Here is a 25,520-nt window from a genome sequence, read left to right as displayed (position 1 = left end):
ACACAAAAAAACTAATTTAATATTTGTGAATTATCATTCCCTCAGAATAATAAGTAAAAATTACACATTTTAAAAATTGATAAAATATTTTGTATTTTCTTTCTTTGGCATTGGTTTATAATATTTTATTTTCTACCTAAATCCCATATGTTCTAATCTTTATTATGCTTTATTAAATATGTCTAAATAAATTGTATTTTTTACTTCCTGGTTAGCTTCATGTGAGAATTCTTCGATCTGATTAGCTGCTCAGTCAATTTAATGATATTACTGTTGGACACACATTCCCAATAGACTGCAGTCACACTGAAAAGGGGAGAAGTCCACATCCCACAAAGCCTACGTTACCTCTGTGGACATGTTTCTTTGAGGTTCAGAGCAAGCATTGTCCCTTTTTCATTGAGGAGAAAATCTGGGCACGTAATTATTAGCTCACCATTGCAGGCAGTAGTAATGCAATAAAAGCTTGGAACCCTAATACCTGCGTATATCAGTTTCATCCTGTTGGACTGCATTAGGATCCTGATGGGGACACAAGAATCTGCAGATGCTGTAATCTGGAGCAACAAACAATCTGATGGAGGAACTCAGTGGGTCAGGCAGCATCAGTGGGGGGAAAGGATTTCCATCCCCCACTTCTCCCCACCCCTCCTCCCTCCTTTCCCCCCCCCCCCCCCACCACCCCCACAGATGCTGCTGTGTTCCTCCAGCAGATTGTTTGTTGCTTGGGATCCTGATAGGTTGGTATGCATTTGTCCTACTTCCTTGGGTCATTGAAAAGCAGTCTGGGGTATACATAGCAGCATAACTCAAGTGTCGAGTCCTGACCTGGTATTCAAGCAGTCAAGTCATGAGGTAAACTCTCATTCCAAAAGACCATCTCACAATGAAGCAAGTTGCATTTGACTAGAACAAAAATGTCTAAGACTACCAACATTTTTAAAAAAACTTTTATTAGAGATAGTCCCATATTACCCCCACAACTAGCTCATAATAGCAGCAGACAAGGCAGCAGAGCCTTGTGTATTGGTCAAAACATGTATCCACAGAGCTACATTACCACTGGACCTTCATGCCCGTCAGCATGAGGTTTGCCTACATTATAATACTTGGTTAATCATAGGTCAACACTGGTTACAGATTAATAGCTGTAATAATTTTGTGACTTCAAAGCATTGCATGTCCTATATTCTTAGTTTACAATGAAACACTCCGAGTATGACATCCAGGAACAGAAGAATGCTGTGGAGAGGTTTGTCCCCCAAGTAAATGAAGAAAACTCTTGAGGCTGGCAGCTTTGGTCTGGCTCTATTACACAGCTTCCTTTTAGTAATTCTACACAGGGACACCACCTTCACGAGGTGTTCTTCATCAATCAAGTCTACTGAGGCCACTCAGCTTCTAGCTTCTCTTCATTTCACAACATGCCACCATTACGGTAAATGGCAGAGATCTCTGTGGAGAATGTAGCTCCTGTGGAATACATCACACATTCCTTTCATATTTGTTCACTAATTCCATTAACAAACAAAGCAACAAACAGCTTGTAAATCAAAATCCCACACATTTAGTCAGATAAGATGAGAGGGGAAGGAATAACTTATGTAGATGAAATAGAATAGGCAGAGGAACTTCTGCTAGAGGCACAAACTACACTGTATATACTATAAAAGATGATGGATGATATTTTTGCACACATCTACTAGCTAAACCATTTCTATTTTGCACTTCTATATATTACTGCAAAACCATGAAAAGCCCATCTGCATATAAAAGATTGGCAAGAACACATTTTTGGAATAAGTTGCGGGAAATGCGCCTGAGTGCACAGCTCCAAATAGGGATGTTTGATGCATGGATAGAATTATTTTTCTATAAACATTCTTGCCTCTTTACCTCATCAAGCTTCAAGCAAAGTGCCTCCAAATCTTTCATTGCTAAAGTTGGTTCCAACAAGCTTCTCTTTCCTGCCAAGCAACCTATTTTTTTCTGCTCAGTGATCCTCTGTGTTATCTCTACTTTCTGTAAAGCCCAAGTCTATTCTTGTACAAGAAGCAAAAAAGAATCTTGGTGCATGATTGATCTCTCATCTGTAGCCCCCAGCGTCTGCTTCCTTCTGTTATAGCAGTTTGTATAACCATTGAAATTTACAATGCAGAGACCATTCAGCCCATTGTATCTGTTTGCGTCAACGAAAGAGGCACTTGCGCTATTTCCACTACCCAGTTTCTATCAGTACCCCTGTAGATTAAAGCACTTCAGGTGTTTAACTAGGTAATTTTTAAATGTGATAAATGTTTTTGGTTTCCACTGCATTTCAAGTGAATTCCCATCCTCACCGTTCTTTTGATGACTATAATGTCCTCCATCTCCCTTAATCCCATCAGTAACCTTAAATTACAGCATCTGATCTAGTTTTTAGTTCTTTGCTTGGCAAAATAAGCTTTCCTGGTCACCCTGCTAAGTAATGTTTGCCCTTGAACCTCTTCGTTCCCGAGAAAAGAATCACAGCCCAACTGATCTCTCCTGTTAATAAGAATCACAAACTTGGCATCATCGTCATGAATATTGACTGTACCTTCTCAGACGCATCACATTCTTCCCCTGGTGTTACTTAACTAGTGGTTTATACAGTTCTGGGGTTCAATCTCCCCTTTTATACTTGATAAAGGCAGACTTCCCATTAGCTTTTTAATGACTTGTCTACCTATCCTGCTACCCTCAGGGATTGTACTTCTACATTGTTCAGTTTCTGACCACTGTACATCTATTGCTTTACACACCCTTCCCCAGTGCATTGCCTAACACTCCTCTGGAATGAATTCTGCTTGCTGCTCTTATGCCCACCTAACCAGTCCTTTGATTTCTGTGTGCAACCTAGAACATTCTTCCATGTTGCTGACCACATTTCCAATATTGGTACCATCTGCAGACATCTTAATCATGGCTCTTACAGTTAAGTCCAACTTGTTGATATGTAACTGCAAAGGCAAGACACCCAGTATTAAGTCCTTTGTAATCCCACAGTATACAGGCAATTACTAAAACTACCATCAATCATTACTTTTTTTTTGCCATTGAGCCAATTTTTAATCCAACTTGAAACTTGTTCTAGGATCCTGTGGCCTTCCACCTTTTTAACCAATCATCCATGTGAGCCCTCAACAAAATTCCAAATCAAATGCATTACCACTATGAGAAGTCAGACACAACCTTCCTTTAACAAACCCATTTCTCTTCCGATTAGTAGTGACGTTATTGTAATCTAATGTGGACCAGATCAGTTGTGTTTTTAGCACCTTCCGACCTCAGATGTTTGTAGACTTGAGATAGCTCCAGGATCTTAGCTTAAGTTCCAGGCTCACATTCCAATGCAGCTCTGCAGCATTGCTGCATTCAAAGTGCTGTCTTTCAGATATTAAACCTAGAACATCATTTGGGATATTACCACTGGTCCTGCTTGAGGAACAGCAGAAAATCTTTCCTTTGACTTCTTTCATTTGCCACCACACCAGATAAATAAAAAAGTAATTCACCTCCTTGATAGAATCTTGCTGTTCACAAGTAGCTACTGTCTTTGGTTATAATACAACTAATTGCCAGTGAAGTACTTGGCTAAACTTCCAAGAAACACAATATAAACAGAAGTCCTGTGTGTTCAGTCTAAGCTTGTGTATTTAGTATTAAACTCACTGCTTCCAAAGTGAAGCTCTTTCTTTGTACAATTCTTACACATTTAAACCCCTGTTTACCTCACCTAATCAAATACTGTATTATTTATTACCTCCTTTACACTTTACAGTTGTAATAATATTCTGAATCTTCAGGTCTGTCAATTAAAGATTTTTTTAGCACTCAGTAAAGTAGTAAAACTGTCTCCACAGTAGCCATTTGATTACAAGATCCACATTCTCAGCTTTAGATGCCAGCACAACATCTCCTCACTCTGCCTCAACAACCTCATCCAGCCCACTGTTCATGCAGGCACAGTTTCTTCTGGTGGGGAATCAAGAACAATGGGTTACAATCTTAAAATTACAGCTACTTAGAAGCAAACTCAAGAATCATTTTTCCCATATTGAAGTAGGAGAAATCTAGAATTTTTTTTTCCCCACTCTCTCTGCCAAAAGACAATGGATGCCATGACAATTGTAGCTTTCAAGACCAGGGTCAATAGATTATCAGGTACATAAAACATAGAAACAACACAGCACAGGAACAGGCCCTTCAGCCATCGATGTTGTCCTGAACTAATTACGTTAGCAGCACCCTATCCCTTCTGCTTGCACATGGTCCATATCCCTCCATTTCCTGCATATTCATGTGCCTGTCTAAAAGCTTCTACTGTATCTGCTTCCATTACCATTCCAGGCACCCATCACTCTGTGGAAAAAAAACTTGCCCCGCACATCTCCTTTGAACTTTCCCCCAAAAAGTAGGATATCAAAGATCTGGAACTAAAGTGGGAAATGGGTTTGTCATGGACGTCAGCCTTGATCTAATAAGCTGAGGGGCTGAATGGCCTGCTTGGAACATTTTTATGGGCATGCAGGAATCTGCTTCCCTCTGGTGCCAGGTTAACCTTGATGCCCACACCCCATCTGGTTCACCATTGGCAACACCTCAATCCCCAGTGCATATTTTCACTCCTTCATGGTATCTGGGTGTCGCTGGCAAGGCCTGGATTTACTGGCCATCCCTAATTACCCTGCATCCTCATCACCTCCTCCTTCACCTACCTGCCTGGCTTGAAAATCCTCCTCAAGACTTTTGTCTTCACTCTACTGAAGGCTTAACTCCTCAGCTTGTTGTTCATTCCACCACTAGCCCTGCAAAGGTTCAGATTTATCTTTCTGTGTGTGAGAGAACTGGAGAAAATGTAGAATTGTTTGTTAATTTCAAATGAAAGACAGGGTTGAATTTCATTCTAATTCACATTGTCACAATACAATTCCAGAATGGGAAAAATTAAAGGGGAAATGATTAAACGGCCGCAGCTAAATTTGCTGCACTATTCACACAAAGCTTGCCAATTTCCAAATTCATTTCTTTCACAGCATAGTTGACAATTGAAACAAAACATACTCAACTTAGTGAACTGATTTCAGAGTTCATAAAAAACGATGGTCAGTTTAGCTACATTATCACCTGTTAAATTAAAACTTGGATTTTAAAATTGTGCCCTGTTTTCCCAATCACTGCACCCCTCTTGCTCTCCTGTAAGACACTCCATGAAACCAGCCTCACCACCAAGCTTGTCCCCCAACTTTTAACCTGATTCGAGGTCCAACCGATAACGCTTGTTAAAGATGCGATGTCGATCAAGCTAGTTTAGTGCATTGATTCGATGCCCTGACTAATGGAGATATAAGCATTAAGATTGATAGACTTTTAGATAACTTATCGTCTTGTGCGTGTTCGAATCTGACAAGTAATCAAAACGAGCAAAGCGACTCAGCATGTGCGAGAGCTCAGCGGGGACTTGCAGGGGCAACATATTGCCAATATTTTTAGCCGACATTGTCAGAATCTACTCCGAAAATTGATAAAGTTTGTTGATCGACAAAAGGGCTTGTGCATTTTTAAGTGGCGAGGTATTTTACCAACAGGTGGCTTATCTTGTGTGCATTGGACGTTTGTCCTGTGTTCCCGAGGGAGACAATAAGAAGTCTCCTCGCTACACGGGGCGGCCCGATATTGATTGATCTTAAAGGTACAGTTCGCTTCTAGGCTAAGGCTAGAAAGCTAATTTTGTCTCCCATAGGGGCGAGCGGACAGACTCTGTTACTGGCTCTTGGTCGCCTTGTGAGATGGGAAACAGCGACAGACCTGTTGCTGAGCCGAGAACGGCGGAAAAGAGGACTTTATAGAGTTACTAAGTCCCAGTGTGTCTGGGATCATTGATGCCAGCTCAGCGACGATCTATGGGGCTGGTCTGACTCGTCTCGGAGTGAGAACTACCGTGAGATTGATAAAGAGACGTTAATGCAAAAAAAAAACCACAACATTCCCTTTTATTCTGAAATCAAACTCACATTCATAAATATACAAAGGTAGAGTAGGAACAGGGAAAAAAAGGACCCACAATCTCTGCTTGGGCGCCCAGCTTCGCTCCTCAGACTTTCTGGGCCCTATTCGTCCTGCAAAGGATTTTTTTGAAAGCCTTCCTGAAGTCGTGGTTGAAGATGGTGTAGATGAGTGGGTTCAGCGAGCTGTTGCAGTATCCGAACCAGAAGAAGAATTTGAAGAGAGTGTCGGGCACGGCGCAGCTCTCGGCGCAGATGGCGCTGAGTGAGTAGGTGAAGAAGAAGGGGGACCAGCAGACCACGAAGACCCCAATCACCACCGCCAGCACGAAGGTGAACCTCTTCTCGCGGTTGTGCCGTCCCTTCCAGCGCCCCGCCTTGGGACTGCTCCCGTTCTCCGGCCTCTGCAGCCCGCTCACCGCTTTGCCTTGCACCGAATGCACCACCCCCGTGGCCTTGGGCCGCGCCTCTACCTTGGGCTTGGCCGTGCAGTGATTGTCCCGCTGGTCGGAGGATGAAGACTCTTCTTGCTCCAGGCCGTTGACCTCCGCCCCTTTGCTCTGGCACCCTTTGCCGGTGCCGTTCCGCTCCCCGGTCGGCGATGCTGACGGGCGCAGGCCATTCTGCTTGGCGTTCAGCTCGCCGTTGGTCTTCCGGCCAGGTGGATGCCTGGTTCTCAACTTGGCGATCTGGTAGATCCTCACGTAGACAAGGATCATGATGATGCACGGGGCGAAGAAAGAGCCGATACAAGAGGAGATGATGTACCATTGCTCATCGTTGATCTTACACTGGGGGTTCTCCCGGAGGCCGGTCTCCTTGCCAATAGAGATCAGCGGCGGGAAGGAGATAACGGCAGCGATCACCCATACCGTGACGATGATGCACTTGATCCTCCTGGGGGTTCTCTTCAGGTTGTACTCGATGGCCTGCGTGATAGACCAGTACCTGTCTAAACTGATAGCGCACAGGTGCACGATGGACGAGGTGCAGAATAAAACGTCCAGGGCCAGGTAGATCTCGCACCAAACCCTACCAAAGTACCAGCAGCCCATCAGTTCGTTGGCCAGAGAGAAAGGCATGACTAAAGTGGCCACCAGAATATCGGCGGACGCCAGGGAGACCAGGAAGAGGTTCTGGGGCGCTCGCAAACCTCTGCTGGTGAACACAGCGATCACTACGAGCACGTTGCCGAAGATGGTCACTAGGATGATAAACGCCACCACGGATGTTAGGGTCACGGCTGCCTGCAGGGAATAGGAGTTTACCTCGTCGGTGTTGGAACCATTGCAACTCCAGTTACACGGGCTGACTCCTAACTCCGCCATGGTTCCCCTCGCTGACCCATCCACCTCCCACAACAGGAGCATGAATCACGGGAGCAACAGCGGCTTGAGCTTGCACGGCGAGTCCTCTCTGTCCATCGCCGGGTTACCTGGAAGGCTGGGGGCAGAGCCCTGTGGAAGGAGAGGGGGTGGGGTGGAAGCAGGCGGGAGTCCGAGCTGAGACCAGGGGGGAAGCGATGGGGCGGAGCCGAAGCAGCAGGCGTTCCGTGAGTACAAACCCTTCGCTTGAGCTGGCGTCCGCCCTCCCTTTATATAGCCCCAGCAGCGAGTGATGTGATGCTGGCCAGTCCTCGTCAGGGCACCACGTGGCCCCCGCGTTGGCTTCAAAAGGCGGAAAGTTAGGCAGAGGAGGAGGAGAGTCTTCCGCCGGTACCTGGAGCCCTCGGTGAGTGAGGGTGTAGCCGACCCGCACACCTTGAAGCAGCGGTGAACTGCTAAATCTCAAACCCACAGCAGCGTTTGAGGCTCGTTAATTCCAGCGAAATTTTGTTAAATGTCTATGACGGATTAACTGTAGTTTAATCCGACCCTAACGGTGTGTTGGTTGGTACCGTGAGTGTTAAAGCTGTGTGGAGGACGCGTACAGTGAATAACAGAGCGAGTTTGTACCAGTGTCTGGAGCACAGATGATTCTATTTAGCAAGACTAAGAAAACACAAATTAAAATAGTGGAGCTATAACAATATTAGAGTTTATTGAAATTGCAGAGACTCTTTAACAGTCATTCTTTAATAAAACAATATCTCACACTGAGACATCCTCGATGAGATTGTAATGAGGGTCTGGGGCAATGCTATTGTAAGACCTATAGCAATATAGCTATAGCAAGACCTGAATTTTTAAGAAGACTAATATACACCCTCCAATAGTCTTTGTTAGAACAACAGCTTGCATGGTGGGTCTATAACTCTACAGGCGACGCAGATTGCAAGCCCAGTATTACACTGGAATAGAAGGGCAATGAGTTCTCGTAGCTTGGCCGCGGGGTTTATAATGCAATTTACGATCGAAAACGACACATCCTGGGGTCAATTCTGAGATTGCTGGATAAAGTTTGTATATATCCAGCTATCTGTATATATTTATCCCTCCCCTAAGAAAGAAGCCGGATAACTAAATTGAGAATCCTCACGAGGAAGTGACTGGCTTTGTTGATGGTTGTCGGTGTGTTAATTCTCGCCTGTGGAAGAGTTTTTCTCTGTACAGTTCTGGTTAACCGCTGGCTGCGGCGCTCTTTGGATTCAGGGCGAGGTGTAGCCTTCTGCTGAAGCGAGACTAAAGGGCGAAGGGCGTTGCGGAGACGGTTGGGGACTCGTGCTAAAGACGGCGAAACTACCGGAGGAACTCGGCAGGTCAGGCAGCGTCCGTGGAGATGGAGAGATGTGTCGATACAGGGTCTCAACCCGAAATGTTGATCACCTCTCTGCATCCACACATACTGCTCGAACCGCATGAATTCCTCCAGCAGTTTGTTGCTCCGGGTCCCAACATCTGCAGTTTCTTGTTAAAGATAATCGTTCTGTCCACACTTTATACTAGAAATTATCTATCCACAGTTACATTGAAACTCCCCAAATCGGTGTCACTCTGCGATTGCAGCTCCCATCTGTGGTGGTGTTCTAGTGCCTCCGCTGCTAAAACATTGCAATGACAGCATATCAGTATCTATTAAAACGTGTCAATAAACCTATAACTGCTAAACGATTAATCTATTGACTCCTTGGACGAAGGAATAGCGAACTGTATGTCAGGATTTGCTGACGACAGCAAGTTAGGTGGTGTAGAAGAGAAATTGCAACGCAAGAGTGGGCAAATCTGCGGCAGGTGGAGTTCAGTGAGAGGAAATGTGAAGTGTTCTCTCTGGAAAGAAGCGAATATCATCTTAAATCGTGGAAAGCGCGAGAGTAGATGAGCCAGATAAACTTTATTTCGGAAGGGCTCCAATGTAAAGATAGACGTTATGTTGTAGTTGTTTAAAGATCTAAGTGAATCTGAATGCATGTCTTCAGTTCCAGGCATTGCTTCAAATACAAGTTTCAATTGAAAGAGTTAAGCTTTGACAATAAATTGCATTGACGATCCCTCGAACACAAAAATTAAGAAATCGTCTAATTAAGGCATTTAAGATGATTAAAGGGTTAAAAATGATAGATAAAGAGGATCTTTTTTTCCATAGGGGTCCAGAATAAGGGAGTATATTCTTAAAATTAGACCAAAGGCAGTGGTGAATGGGGGTGCTTCTTCACAAAAAAGTGGAGGAAACCTCGAATAAAAACAAAAAAAATGTTGGAAACAGCGATTTTATTTTTTGTTTCTATTTTAGCCTTCTGACATCTGCAGTTCGCTTTCAATCGGAGAAAACGTTGAACTGGTTCCCTCGACCAGCTGCTAATGCCAGTCATTGACTGAACATTCCGAAACGGAGACTCAGATTTTTCATAGGAATGTCTGGTCATTCATTTCGTAGACGTTGAACAACAGAATAGGATTTGAGACAGAAGGTTGTACAATGGGCACAAGGCCATGAATGGAAAACCAGAAAAATGCAGATCCAAGAAATCTGAAATAAAATCAGAAAATGTTGGAAATACTGAACAGATCAGGCAGCATCTGTGGAGAGAGAAATGGAGGTAAAGGTCAGTGACCTGAAACGTTAACTCTGCTGCCTGACCTGCTGAGTGTTTCCAGCATTTTCTGCTTATATTACGGATTAGCTATGATACTGGTGAAAGGCAGGGCATGCTTGGAAGGCTGGATGGTCTATTCCTGATTTTTCAATGTTAATAAGAACACTGTGGGAAATACATGGAGCAAATTGACTAATGAATGCTGCAAGAATTCTTTTTGGAAATGAGTTTCTGTCTCACAGTTTGCCCAACACAGTTACGCATCTGTATGCACCAGAAAGCATCCAGACTCTTTGCCAAGTATAACTTCCACCCCTGGGCTACATTGCACAAGCAAAAAAACCACACTGTAAAAATGTGACCACATCATTTTCCCCATTCACACCATCCAACCACATAGACGCCAAGGCCAAAAAAGCTCAGCAGCACCTCTACTTCCTCAGGAGGCTAAAGAAATTTGGCATGTCTCCTTTGAAACTCACCAATTTTTATCGATGTGCCATAGAAAGCATCCTAACTGGATGCATCATGGCTTGGTACAGCAACTGCTCTGCCCAGGACTGCAAGAAACTGCAGAGAGTTGTAGACACAGACCAGCACATCATGGAAACCAGCCTCCCCTCCATGGTCTTTACCTCTCACCGCCTTGGTGAAGCAGCCAGCATAATCAAAGACCCCACCCACCCAGGTCATTCTCTCTTCTCTCCTCCCATCAGGCAGAAGATACAGGAGCCTAAGGGCGCATACCACCAGGCTCAAGGACAGCTTCTATCGCACTGTGATGAGACTATTGAACAGTTCCCTTAGATGATGAGATGGACTCTTAACCTCACAATCTACCTTGTTTGACCTTGCACCTTATTGTCTACCTACAATGCACTTCCCTGTAGCCATGACACTTTACTCTGTGTTCTGTTATTGTGTTTTTTTTAAACCTGTACTACCTCAATGCACTCTGAACTAACTCAATGTAACTGCACCGTGTAATAAATTGACCTCTATGATCGGTATGCAAGACAAGTTTTTCACTGTACCTCAGTTCAAGTGACAACAATAAACCAATACCAATACCAATGCACTATGTCAGGGACCTTAAAGTGTTCATTGCATTTGACTTACAAGTGTCAACTCAGCAATAGTTAACAAAGGTTAAATCTATAAACCACCTCTAATGGTTTCCATACTATTGAAATTAATTTGTTTACAAGAATAAATTCATCTTCCAAACAATGAAACATTTTAATTTATATCAGATCTTTCACAATCCCTCCAAAACACCATCATTTTTAATTATTTTCTCAGCTCACTGTTTCTTCATGGTTCAAAGACTTAAGATTTAGGTTAAAGCTTATAAGAATGTGATATTAGAATATACAGATGGTCTTTTACTTCGGAGAATATCACACACTCTACTGCCTGTCAACACAAAGCCTACCATCCTAAATAAAGCACAACTAATTTTTAAAAAAAGGGCAATCTACTCATCCCAAAAAAATACTCTCAATAACAATGAAGGAAATGTTGAATTTGAATCAGGCTCGTGGTTTCCTAAAAGCTGTTGAAAGAGTAACTTAAGTAAAGGGGAAATGTCAGCACAATACATTCAAGAAAGACTCTAATGGTCCTCAAAGTCTGATCTCATGATACATTTTCCATTACTAGGTGTAAGCATCCTAATTCCTTCAGTGTCTCATATCAAGGTTATTAAATCCTTTGGAGCCATACACCTCGTGACAACTGGTTTAATAATCCCACAAGGCAATACTACAGCTGATTCAGTGACACATTTATCAACCATATTTGTTAAACTTATTGTAAATCTACAACATGCTGCAAAGCTAATATCGTTGCCAGTTCTGTATTTTATAATGTAGTGATAAGCAGAGGGTATGGATTCTATTATTAGTGGTTAGAGCTGTACATTAAAGACAACTTTCTTCATATAATGACAATAACCAATAATAATATGAAGGCAAAACATTACAGACATTAGAAATCTGAAAGTGCCAGAAATAATAGGTTTGAGAGAAACAGCGCTAGCGTGTCAGATCAACAGCCATCAAAACTCAGTTAACATTAACTCTGTTTCTCGTTCCACAAATGCTTCCTGGTTCGCTGAGTAGTTCCAGCATTTTCTGGTTTTATTTCAATCATGATCTAACCCTTGTAAATGCGGTCATCGATCCGTTCTTATAGGCTCTTAGGATAACTAACTGCAACGGCCCCTTGTAGAGCTCTCCTGTCTGACCCATACACTCCCCACCCCACCCCCACAGCTCTGCAAATTCTTCTTACAAGTTCCTGCCCAATTCCACTTTGAAGGCATCCATTGATTCTGTTTCCATCACAAATCAACAAAGCTAAGAAATCCAAATCAAGTTACCACCGAAAGACTCTGCGATCAATAGTCAGTCAATATCGTTACTAGATGACCCCCGGTAAAAAAAAGTCATAAAGAGATTTTTCACAACATGAGAACATTGTGGGTGTTTTGCAGACATTGAACAGCAAAATAGCTGAATACCACAAAGAATATTTGTCTGTCAATTCGGAATAATTAACCGAAGTGAAAATCAGATATTCTCCATCTTACAGGGGGAATTTCAAAGGCGAATGGGGATTTGAGAGACGAGTACTGCCGGCATATAATGAGAAGATGAGTAAAGTCAGCGTTCGGCCACTTTAGGTCAAGGTACTTGTGTGGAAAATGGTTGTTGGTCCTTTAAGGGACTATCAGAACACATGGTGCAAATCCCCAGACAAGATAAGACTCTGTCGGTGCGCCCCGGTGAATGAACACGGCGTCGATGCAATCCGTGTGCGGTAATAACGGGAAACAAACAAGCGCCGGAGCCAACAGTGGCCCCACTGAAGAACCAGGACATCTGAGAATGCTGGCGTGTACCAGGTGAGTTCATTAGAACGATTGAAAGTTTACATGGTGAATCTATAACCACCTGATGAGCAGGCTCAATGAGAGTTTCAGGGCAAGGTAATGAGCACCCTCAACTGTCGTGATTGTCTATGAAGCTAATCTGTGCACTGGCTGTGGAAGGTGCGGACAGGAAGGTGGAAAATCCTGTACTAAAACAATTAAGACTGGAATTTAACACACCAACGACAATGTGGAAACCGCTTGGAAACCGCAGGTTCTGCTTTGAGAGTGAAATTTTTTAAAATGCTGGAAATCTGAAATAAAAACAGAAAATGCCGGAATCACCCAGCAGATCAGGCAGCATCTGTGGAGGGAGAAACAGGGTTAACGATTCAGGTCTTTGACCCTTCGTTCTTCGACCTAAAACGTAAACTCTGTTTCTATTTCCGACAGGCACTGTCTTGTTTCAGAGGGCATTTAGACACGCAGCAGGAAGTCAGTGGGTGAAGAGTCCTTGCAAAGTCCTGCCAATATCGCCAAGTGTTAATGTGAAAATATAAAATCTGGGTGGATATATATTATACAGATGGTCATGTATAGGGTGCTGTTCAACGTTCTTCATTATCAATTTTACAGCGGGCTGCGTCACTTAAATTTTTATTCCGGTAACAATCCAAGCAACATGGTACAATAGCCAGACATTAACAATAGACACCGACACCAGAAACTAAATCCTCACTAATTTTAGACATTAATCCCGAGTATTTACTCTCAACAGACCGGCGCCCGATAAATTAAACCCCAGCATTTCCAAATGCTAACCATAGATACTAAATCCAGGTGTTACATTAGACGCTTGCCGCTTGCAACAGCAGATCTCCAGGCGGGTATAGCTGGGACCTGGTCTGTTGGCCAGTTCAAGCAACTATGATCATTTTTAAACACACAGTCCGGGCTAGCTAAATGTGAACTGAAGTGTCCGAGGAGCTTTTGATCCGGGCGGAGTTTAGTGGGAGTTTGGAATTAAATGAATTAACAAGAACTAAGAGACGTTTTAGTTAGTAAATCCCATGTTCTCCACTGGGGGCGGCAGTGAGAGAGTACCAGCGAATTATTTATGGATTACAACGATCATCCGTGACCATGCTCCCATTCCCAGAAAAATAATGTTCCTTTCCCAAAAACGGATGACGCCCGAGGCCAGTACAAGGGTGGCAAGGAAACCCTACGTCGGCCACATAGCCTGACTTTCAGACACAGGGAGATTTTGCCCCATGGCTGCATCCTAAACATAGACCACCGCCCCTCAACAGAACCATCTACCCTTAAACATGTCCCCATCCCGAACGCAACGTGGCCCACCCACCAGTTGGCTGTCCACTCCCAGGAAGGAGGGACTCCACCCAGCTGGGAGACCCGCCTTCAAACATGAGAACGTCCCGTTTACAAGCCCGGGGTGGTCTGGTCCTACATGGAAGGAATCAGTGACACCCCCAAAAACCAAACCAGGAAGGAGCCAGTCCCACTCAGAGTGAAGGGCTAACACTCCCAACGGTATCCCTGCAGAACAAGGAAACCGTCTGTTCAGGTTAGTTGGTCCGTAATGGGTAAAGTGCGAGGAAATTTGTTGTTTTCTTCATTGATGACAAATTATGGGGACCCATTGCCCTGGTTGCATTGCTCACTCTCGACTGGGTTCTTTAAGACTCGACAGCGTCAATAACTCGGTGAACATGAAAAAAGTACTGCAGGTACTGGAAATCTAAAACAAAAACAGAAGATGCTGGAAATACTCAGCAGGTCAGGCTGCATCTGTGGCAAGAGAAACAGAGACAACGTCTCCAGTCGGAGACCCTTGGTCAGAACTGTATAGAGGATAAAAGAAGCAGGTAATACTCTGGGGAAGGTGGAGGGGGAATGCCTCTGATCGGGTAAAACTGGTGTAAACAAGATTATCTGACCAAAGATTGAATGGGAGCAGAACGTAGTCAAAGGAATGTAGGAGCTGTGCAATGCAGAGCAGGAAGACAAGCCAGGAAGGCAGACCGGCCATGTTCTCCACTCCCAGAGAGAGAGAAGAAAAGGAAGGAAAAGAGGAAGGAAACAAAACTGAGCTAATGTTACAAACGGATGACTGACACAGACCAAGAGGTCAAGTTGTAGAATTCAAGAAGGCGGCTAGGTCCCCAGATGGAAAATGAGGTGCTGTTCCTCAAGCCTGTGTTGGGCCTCACTGAACCTACCTGCTCTCATTTATCCATTGACCAGATAGCCTTGTTTACAGCTTATCCCCGTGGTCACCCCAGTTTTACCCTATTAGTGACATCTCCCTCCTCCACCCCACCCTTCTCCCCTCTGCAGCTTAACCTGCTTCTCTTGTCCCCTTGTCAATTCTGACCGAGGGTCTCCGACCCGAAACATTGACTCTGTTTCTCTCCCCGCGGCTGCAGCCTGACCTGCTGAGTGTTTTCAGCGTCTCCCATCAGCGCCAACAACTCTCTGCCGGGTTGTTTCAGCACCGCGGACAGAGCGAGGCCTTGCTGCCCCCTGGCGACAGGCGGCAACATTATAAGCACGACCAGGAGCGCCGAAGCGCCATCCAACGGCAACAGCGCCGAACACCAGACTCCCTTCTCTAACTTACCCAGCGAGAAACTGCATTTGCCCTATTCTCAAGAAAAAGGTGCAACGGGAAACTTTGCCCGACAGGCTACAAGCACAACATAGATAACAAAACGTGTCCACCCTGTGAATTAAAAGACCATTTGTGTAATTCGATAAGGTTAACTGGATTGTTTTACCCAGTGCAGTAAATGAGATTTCATCTCAAGGAAAGTGAATGGGTGTTTTATTTTCGGGGACATTTTTCACCGCTTCCTGTAAAATGCTACTGGAAAACAGCTTTAATTCAACTAGACACATCATGGAGTAAACCTTGGCCAGGCAAGACTCATTTGTTTGAATTAAGAGGAGTGCTGCCTCCTGTTATCAGCTTTCTTTTAAATCTATTCTATCAAAGGGCAAACAGCTGGTGAAATATCCCGGGGCCACCCAGTGTCCTCGGTTCACTGGTGAGAGCGTTGCTGAATTAGAATCCTAACTGGAGTGAAATCGGGTTGCAGTCGGTCGCAGTTCAGGAAGCAACCGAGTGGATGATGGCGAGACGGGCAGAGAATTCGCAGAGTGTGGGGCAGACTGGAACTTTGGAACAAATATACAGACTCTCCGTCCCCACTTTGAATATTTCACTTGCCACATTTCCTTATGACGTAGTAGGCCGTTCGACCCATCGGGTCCATGCTGCCTCGCCGAGCAATCTCATTCCTCCACTATTTTTCCATGTAACCACGTTCCCATCAATTCTACCAACGAGGCAATCTATATTTGTTCAATGTTCAGTGTAAAAATTGTTCGCTCCATATTCAATGCCTTATTGTGTTTTCTAACAAAGACAGTGTGGGCCAAAACCTACGGGGTCCCATCGCCTTGCCTGCCCCGGGGGTACGTTGCCTACTGTATCCAAGACCACAGTAGAAACTGAATTGCTTCCGGAGTGCGACCGTCACTGGCCGCTGTCTAGGAGTTACTGAAGGTGAGATTTTTGTTAAGGGCATTGATGAGGTGCATTCCGTCGGAGCCATCTGCTGTGAAATTCTCTCCTCCCGGGTCTCCCATTCTGTGGATCCCGATTCGGATTTTACTGATCAACATTAGCCGTGCAGTGAAGTGTAAAGCACTTGGCGGAGCTGCTTACTCGGTGTCTGCACCTTACTGAATAGTTGGGCAGCACCAACTCCTTCACTGGATCCAAAGCAGCTCCCACCCGTTCCTCCAACGCGCCGAGGTTTCAGCGTGTTTGTTCAATCAAGTGGATGTCATCGTTAAGTGTTCAGATTTAAATGCTGCATTAGATTGTGGGAATAATACGGATGGACACATCACAGCGGCGGCTCCGTGGAATACTGGCGACCAAAGAAAAAAGGCTGGTCAAGTTGCATAGAAGTGCATCCCATATAACGGATTTACAACTCAGTTGGTCTATATTGATGAGCTCCATCACCACAGGCTCCCGTCCCTTTCTCCCTTGGCGTCGACAATGGTGCTTACCCCAATTACTCCAGCAGTATCCGCAATCTCACCACTCTCTGGTTAAAGGCCCCTCATGCTGTTACCTGCTTTTCCCCTTCATGAATCACACCAGGTCTTTCATCACATCGGTTTCTGGTCAATAATGAATCACAACATTGCCTACAACAATGTGAAGCTGGAAGGGACAAGCAATCAGCCTTTAGAGAAAGTCAACCAGGTCTCAATAATATGAATTCTTAACACAACAGAAGCCAGTTCTAGCCAGTCTTGCTTTTATGTACAGTCCTTAGCACAGTTCTTGCCCCATTAAGCCATGTGGGCTAGCTCATGGCTCTCCCAAGCTAAGGGTTGTCAGAGAAGGGGCTCCGTCATCTTCTAAACAATAGTACAAAAAAGCACTTCCACTCCTAATGGACACAGGGTGGTGTACATGTCACATACCCTGGGGTGAACTTCACAACATCTGGGCACATCAGGGCAATAGATACCAAGTCCAAGTCCAAGCTGAGTTTATTGTCATGTGCACAAGTACAGTGAGGAACAGGTACAATGCAAAACTTGCTTGTAGCAGCATCACAGGCACATAGGTTCAGACAACAGAGATTATAAATTGTACATAAATTATACAAGACAGAGAAGGAAAGGACTGCAAAACAAGACATTAGTGCAAAAATACAATCAAAGACACAGTAGTACAAGAGGTGATCCGTAGCATTCCATTGCTGAGGTAGGGTTAGGGTTGTGCAGGTCAGTTCAAGAACTGAATGGTTGAAGGGAAGTAGCTGTTCCTGAACCTGGTGGTTTGGGACTTCAGGCTTCTGTACCTCCTGCCTGACTGTAACAGTAGGAGGATGATTCCAAAAGGATAAACTGCGAGAGGATTCTCTAGCCACGAGACCTGTAATTCCACCCATGACCTTGCTACTTCTGCAAAGACTTAAACTGACAGCCTATTTGATTTCTCCGTCCCCAGGATGAATGTCAGCACCACTCCCTCTCTCACTATGCTCTGCTCATTCACTCTTCTCCAAAGGTGTAAGATGAAGCCCAGCCAAAGGAGAACTTATTAGATCTTCATCAAAAATATTGCACCACTGAATTAGCACTCTGTTAGTTTATGATTATTTTTTGGAATTGTACAAAACTGTTTGGAAAATATTCATGCTTATTGTATCAACCAAAGTAATGAACAAAATAGAACATAGAACAGTACACTATACTAACACTATCTTCTGCGTTATGTTATTGCTTTCCAACCGTACCACCTCAATGTGCTGATGCTGTGAAATGATCTGTATCGATGGCATGCAAAACAAAGTTTTTCACTGTACCACAGTACATGTGACAATAATAAACCCATTATCAATTACAACACAGGAACAGGCTGTTCGGCCCACAATGTCGTGCCAAACCAATTAAACTAGTAATTAAAGGCCTTATTAAACTAATCCCATCTGCCCACACATGGTCCATATCCCTCCATTCTCTGCATATTCATGTGCCTATCTAAGAGCCTCTTAAACGCCTCTGTTGTATCTGCCTTCACCACCACCACTGGCAGCGCATTCCAGGCACCCACCACTCTCTGTGTAAAAAAACTTGACCCGCACATCTCCTTTGAACTTACCCCCTCTCACCTTAAATGCGTGCCCTCTAGTATTAGACACTTCGACCCTGGGAAAAAGATACCGGCTGTCTACTCTATCCATGTCTCTCATAATCTTATAAACTTCTGTCTCCCTCAGCCTCTGCTGCTCCAGAGAAAACAACTAAAGTTTGTCCAACCTCTCCTTATAGCAGATACCCTCTAATCCAGGCAGCATCCTGGTAAACCTCTTCTGCACCCTCTCCAAAGCCTCCAGGTCCTTCCTATAATGCGGCAACTAGAACCGAATGCAATACTCCAGATGCGGCCTAACCAGATTTTTAGAAAGCTGCAGTGGATTCAATTCCGGACTTGAGTCCAATGCCTCAACTGATAAAGGCATGCGTGCCGTACACCTTCTTTACCAGATGATTGTATCTGCCACCGCCACCACCCCTGGCAGCACATTCCAGGCACCCACCACTCTCTGTGGAAAAAGCTTACCCTGCACTTTGTGCAGCCACTTTCAGGGAGCTATGGACTTGGACCACAAGATCTCTCTGTACCTAAATGCTGTTAAGCATCTTGCCGTTATCTGTGTATTTTCCTTTTGCATTTGATCTCCCACAGTGCAACACCTCACACTCAGCCGCATTAAACTCCATCTGCCATTTCTCTGCCCATATCTGAAACTGATCTATCTCCCACTGTATCCTTTGCCATCTTCCACACTGCCGACAACACCACCAACCTTTGTATAGTTGAATATAACGACTCATTGTTAAATACAAGGGTTATTTTTCAAATTATATTAAAGCAGTTTACGATATTTTATATTTATTTCCTTCATTAAACTGGTTAATTTCACCGCTTCATGTTCCATACTACTTGTCTCCTCAGTTAGTTGTCAGACCAGAAACATTATCTGTTCATCCTCTTCTGCATAGCTCTTCAATTTTCATAATGCACTCTCAAATTTCAGATACATTGACCATCTGAGAATCATAGAAATTTACAGCACAAACAGAAGCCATCTGGTAAATGTTAACTAAACAAATACCTTCCAGGTTAATCCCACTTTCCAGCTTTAAGGGTTACAATAGCAAGTTCTCATCAGATACTTGTTGAATGTGTAGAGGGTTTCTGTTTCCACGACTCTTTCCGGCAGAACATTCAACATGCTCAGCACTCCTTGGAAGAAGAAAATTCCCCAGTTCGCTAACTCCTTGCGTTACTTTAAATCATTGCCTCCTGACTATTAACATTTCTGCTCAGAGAGAACGTTCCTTCCAGATCCTTCCACCAAGGCTTCCCATTTTTACAAACCATGATTAGATTTTTCCTCAGCCCACAAGAAAACCACCCCAGCCCAGTCAAATACTCTTCACAACCAAAATCCTCTAGTCCTTGTGACTGCCTGTAAATGTTTAATAGAATCTATCCATTAGTTTATATTTAAACAACCTATTTACTCTTCAAAAAGTGATAATGAAATTTAAATTATTCAGCCAGGACACCACAGAGGTGACGTATCTTATGCTGGGCAGAGTCACAGTGTTCATAATCTATCATATTGCATTAATAGATTTAATTTCTCTTTCAAAAATGGAAACACCATCTTCTCCTTAAAGCACAGTGGAAGAGCTGCTGCCTCACAGTTCCAGTGACCTACTTTCACTCCTGACTTCTGGTGCCATCTGTGTGGAGTTTGTATGTTCTCCCTGTGACTGTATGGGTTTCCTGCAAGTGCTCTGGTATCCTCCTGCATCCCAAGGACGTGTGGATTGGTGGATTAATTGGCTGCTGTAAATTTCCCGCAGTATATAGGTGAGTGGTATAATCTGGGAGGTGTGGAGAATGTGTAACTGAGTGCCCGATGGTCAACACAGACTCAATGGGCCAAAGAGTCTGTTTCCATGCTGTACATATCTATGACTCTATAATGGTATTGGATTATGGCCTTGATATTCAGGCTTGCTTTAGTTATGTCTCACAGCACAGGTGGCAGGGAGATTCTGAAAGCTAGACTAGAAATGAGTTGGCAACCCGGTGAGGCTGCAACACAGGACTACGTGTGCTAAGTAGCATGTAACAGAGCTTGCCAACCTTACAACCGACAGATCAGAACAGTGCTCTGCCACATCCAGCCAAGCCCAGCACATTAATAACTGTAGGCAGCAGGACCCAGGTAACATTCAGACACAGGCTGATAAGTAACAGTCGTGCCACAGAAGTGCCAGACAATGGCCATCTCTGACAAGAGAAAGCCTAACCGCCCTCCTTTGATATTCAAAGGCATCGCCATTGCTGAGCCCCCCAACGTCAAGCATTCACACCCAAGTTCAGGCAGAAGTGCAATGGAGGATCCATCTTGGTCAGATATCCACCATCACAGTCCAGCCAGCTCAATTGACTCCACGTGAAATCAAGAAGTAGCTGGGAAAACGGGATGCAGCAAAAGCTGTGGAAGCAAACAAGATCAGACCACCTGGAGAAACAAAGGACTGCAGATGCTTGAGTCTAAATGAAAAACACGATGATGCTGGAGGGACTCAGCATCCAAGCACCCTAACAGTCCTTTCAGGTGAGACAGAGATTCACCTGCACCTCCCTTAATATCATCTACAACATTCGGCGCTCCAAGTGTGGCCTCCTCTACATTGGCGAGACCAAACGCAGACTAGGTGACTGCTTCGCAGTACACCTGCGCTCTGTCCGTAACTGTGACGTGCATCTCCCCGTTGCCAGTCACTTCAACTCCCCCTCCCACACTATCACTGATATGTCAGTCCTCGGCCTCCTCCACTGCCAGGAGAATTCCAAGCGCAAACTGGAGGAACAGCACCTCATTTTCCATCTTGGAACCTTGCAGCCTAATGGCATGAACATCGAATTCTCCCACTTTAGGTAATCCCCACCCCCCTTCCCCACAACCGCCCACCCCCCCCCACCACCACCCCACCCCCCTCACCCCCCCCCCACCATGCTTCTTCTCTTCTTCCCTTTCCGAGCCTCTTTTTTCTACTTTTTTCCCCTCTCTCTCCTTACCTTTGACCCATCCCCCAGTGGATCTGCTCTCCCCTCCTCCCCCGCACCTGCCTATCACTGTCTCTTACCTGCATCCATCCATCACCACCTTGTGCCCACCCCACCTCCCCGCTTTTGTCCACCTATCACTGCTCTGCTTTTCCCTCCTATATATTGGGCTTCCCCTTTTCCTATCTTCAGTCCTAAAGAAAGGTCCTGGCCCGAAACGTTGACCGTCTGCTTTTCTCCACGGATGCCGCCTGGCCTGCTGAGTTCCTCCAGCATCACCGTGTTTTTCATCGGACCACCTGGGGTGGCATGATGGTGCAGCAGTTAGCACTGCACCCTCTCCGTTCCAGGGACTCTGGATCTGACCTTGGATGCTGTCTGTGTGGCATTTTACACATTCTCTCCAAGTCTGCTGAGTGCCCTGGTTTCCTCCCACATCCCAAAGACGTGTTGGTAAATTAATTGGCTCGTGCAGGAATCAAAAGTGGAGTTAACATACATGTGAGAGGAAATAAGTTGCTAGGCTACAGGGAAATAAGGAGAGTGGGAATGGGACTGATGGGATTGCTCGACTAGGAGCTCGTGTGAACCAGATGGGCAGAAGGTCCTCCTCCTTTGTCACAAAAAATAAGTAAGTTGTGCTAAAGACCTGCACTCCAGAACTAGCTTTTCCAGGTACACTGTTCCATTATGGTTACTACACAGACAACTACCTGACAAAAGGCTGGACAAACCCAATCCTACTAATTACCATCTACCAGTCTACTGTCAATCATCAGCAAATTGATGGACAGTGTCACTTACAGTGCTGCCAAGCACTTACCTGCCAATAATCTGCTCACTAATGCCCAGTTTGGGTTTTGCCAAGACCACCTGTCCCCAGAACTCATCACAACCTCAGTCCAAACATGGACCAAGGAGCTGAATTCCAGTGGGGAGGTGAGATTTACTGCCCTTGACATCAAGGCAGCACTAGACTGAGTGTGAGAGCAAGGAGCCCTGACAAACGTGAAGTAATGACCATCAAGGGGCGAACACTCTGTTGGTTGGGGTTGTACTGCAACACAAGAAAGACAGTTGTAGTCATCAGACTTCACTCATCTCATCCTCATGGTTTTACTTCAGGAATATCTCCGTGAAGTATCCTAGTCCCAACCATCTTCAGATGGTTCATTAGTTGACTTGCTTCCAATGCAAGGTGAAAAGTGAGAACATGAGCTGATGGTTCCACAAGGTTCAATTCCATTTACATCAGGAAATAAAACAGCCTGTATCTGTATGCAGCAAGATTTAGGTGACATTCAGGCATGGGCTGATAAGTAACATTCATACCCAAAAGTTCCAATGACCATCCGCAATAGAAGATGGCTTAACGATCTTTTATATTCAATGGCTGTACCATCACCAAGTTCCCCTTCATCAACATCTGGAGTCGGAGGTGACCATAATATCAACTGGAGCAGCCACATAGGTATTGTAGTTACAAGTGCAGATCCAAGACTGGATGTCCTGCAATGATTGATTCATCTCCTGACACCCCAAAGCCTTTGCATCACCTCCAAGACACATCATCTGTGAGATGGAACGCTCTCCTCTTGCTTGGATGAGTGCACTTCTTACATGTTCGAGGAGTTTCATAGTACCTGGGACAAAACAGCGTAGTTGTTTGATCGAATGAAATTTAAAAAATCTTTCATTCCTTCCAACCCCAACACACACAAAGGACCACCATGCAGAAAGTGCACCAGTGCCTCTACTTTTTTAGAAGTTTAAGGAGATACGGCGTGTCATTGAAGACGCTGACAAATGTCTGACTGGTTGTATCACAGCCTGGTATGGAAACTCCAATGCACAGGAGCACAAGAGGCTAGAGAGAGCAGTGGACTCAGACAGTTCTATCACGGGTTCAGCTCTCCCCTCCAACAAGGACACCTATAAGAAGCGATGTTGCAGGAAGGCAACATCCATCATCAGGGACCCCCATCATGCCCTCTTCTTGATGCTGCCATCAAGCAGGAGCCTGAAGACCCACACCTCAGGGTTCAACCACAGCTTCTTCCCCACTGATCTCAGCCCACAGCCTCCGATTACTTATATCTCATCACAAGGCTATAACCTTGTGATCAGGACTGAATTTTCATTTTGAAACTGGATTGAGAAAGCACTTCGTATATCCTGATATGAATCAATAAGCTGCTTCATTTCACAGCAACTGAACATAGGACTGGTTATGATTACATTGATGATGCAAATTATACAACACACCATTTTGTAATGCTACAACATAAGGAATATGCTCCACTGCATCAGTATATTAGGTTGCCTGACCTTAAACACAAAAACCTTTAACTATGCTTCTGCACTTTCCCTTGAATATGGTGCCAGTTTAGTTTCATATTTCTGTTTAATATCTTGTGAATGACTATTTCTGCCTCCATTTATCATCCCTGTGTGTTCATAGTCAGCTAAAGAGGTTTGCCACACAGACTCCTATCAGCAGCCAGCACCAAAGAATTCTCATTAAGGGAGGCAGGGGAAAGAGTGCAAGATGTTCACCGACAACCCAAACAGCCTAATCATTTCCTTGTTCATTGCAGTATTTACGGAACAGACAGACAGATCTGCCTTTATTTAGCACCTCTTACATCTTTAGGATAACCCAATTGATTAAGTATGCTATAGCTAGTGATCAATGACTATGCTTCAAAAGAAACAAAGGAAATGCAGGATGAGATAAATTGTTTCAGCAATTTTAATTGAGGAATAAAATTAAACAGGACATGGAAGATAATTTGCTTGCTTTTCTCCATTATAACTCCAAAGGATTTTTTTTAAACCACCATCTGGAGGAGCAGACAGGACCTCAGTTTAACACCTCATCCGAAAGACATCACCTCTGACAGTTCAACACTCCCTCAGTGCTTCATTCAAGGTCAATCTGGATTTTTGTGCTCAAGTGTGTTGCAGCTACACAAAACTTTGGTTAGGCCACACTTGGAATATTGTGCGCAATTTTGCTCGCCCCATTACAGAAAGGATGTGGAGGCTTTGGAAAGGGTGCAGAAGACGTTTACCAGGCTGCTGCCTGGATTAGAAGGCATGAGCTGTAAGGAGAGTTGGACAAACTTGGATTGTTTTCTCTGGCGTGTCAGAGGCTGATAGATGTTTATGAGAGGTATAGATGGGGTAGACAGTCAGAATCTTTTTCCTAGGGTAGAAATGTCAAGTATTAGAGGACATGTATTTAAGGTGAAAGGGGAAAGATTAAGTGAGATGTGCAGGGCAAGTTTTTTTTACACAGACAGTGGTAGGTGCCAGGGACAGGCTGCCAAGGGTAGTGGTGGAAGCAGATACAATAGTGGCATTTAAGAGGCTGTTAGACACATGAATATGCAGGGAATGGAGGGATATGGACTATACACAGGCAGAAGATATTTAATTTAATTTGGCATTATGTGCAGTGCAGACATTGTGGGCCCAAGCGTCTGTTCCTGTGCTGGACTCTAACCACAACCTTCTGACTCGGAAGTAACCATGCTACCAAACAATCTGTAGCCATATTGAGGCCAACCCTAATTTGAGGCCAATCCTAACTATTAGTGTTAATTTTCAGGTAAGTAAACAGCATTAGCACTACTTTTATCATTAACATAACTATGAGAACTTTTAATGGGAATGTTGCACAAACCTTTATGTAAATATGATAACAGTCTATATGCAGGAAGCGTACGGACATCCAAGATATTCAAAATACGACATGCTATACTTCTTTAGTGTGATGCTAATATAAAAATGGTTTAGGTAAGCACTTTTTAATTTTGTGATAAATGGACTAACAGACTGAACTGAACATATCCCCGTGTACCTCAAAGATATCCTGTAATTGTATAAGTCACAAAGCCTTAATCACTACAGTTTAGCAACAATATGACAACT

At 44.3% G+C, this 25,520-nt stretch overlaps 1 protein-coding gene across 2 annotated transcripts; it reads right to left on the bottom strand.

Annotated features, from left to right (window-relative positions):
* Positions 1 to 997: 997 nt before the first annotated feature.
* Positions 998 to 7,572, bottom strand: adra2a (adrenoceptor alpha 2A). Of its 2 annotated transcripts, none has more exons than XR_007957279.1 (2): positions 4,740 to 7,572; positions 998 to 1,473 (listed from the first exon to the last, which is right to left on the bottom strand). XR_007957279.1 is itself a non-coding variant. In XM_052027396.1 (2 exons), exon 1 carries the CDS (start codon positions 7,394 to 7,396, stop codon positions 6,116 to 6,118), a length of 1,281 nt encoding a protein of 426 aa, XP_051883356.1. In that variant the 5' UTR covers positions 7,397 to 7,572; the 3' UTR covers positions 998 to 1,473; positions 6,086 to 6,115. The 2 variants fall into 2 exon arrangements, 1 of the variants encoding a protein (XP_051883356.1); XM_052027396.1 differs by having other exon boundaries at positions 6,086 to 7,572.
* Positions 7,573 to 25,520: the final 17,948 nt, after the last annotated feature.

Source organism: Pristis pectinata, chromosome 12, assembly GCF_009764475.1.
Source record: "Pristis pectinata isolate sPriPec2 chromosome 12, sPriPec2.1.pri, whole genome shotgun sequence".
In the NCBI taxonomy this organism is placed as follows: Eukaryota; Metazoa; Chordata; class Chondrichthyes; order Rhinopristiformes; family Pristidae; genus Pristis; species Pristis pectinata.
The sequence above is the reverse complement of the archived record's forward strand: the minus strand, read 5'-3'. Positions and strand labels throughout refer to the sequence as shown.

Excerpts from the sequence above, each read along its gene's own strand:
- adra2a (XM_052027396.1), bottom strand. The coding sequence starts at position 7,396 with ATGCTCCTGTTGTGGGAGGTGGATGGGTCAGCGAGGGGAACCATGGCG.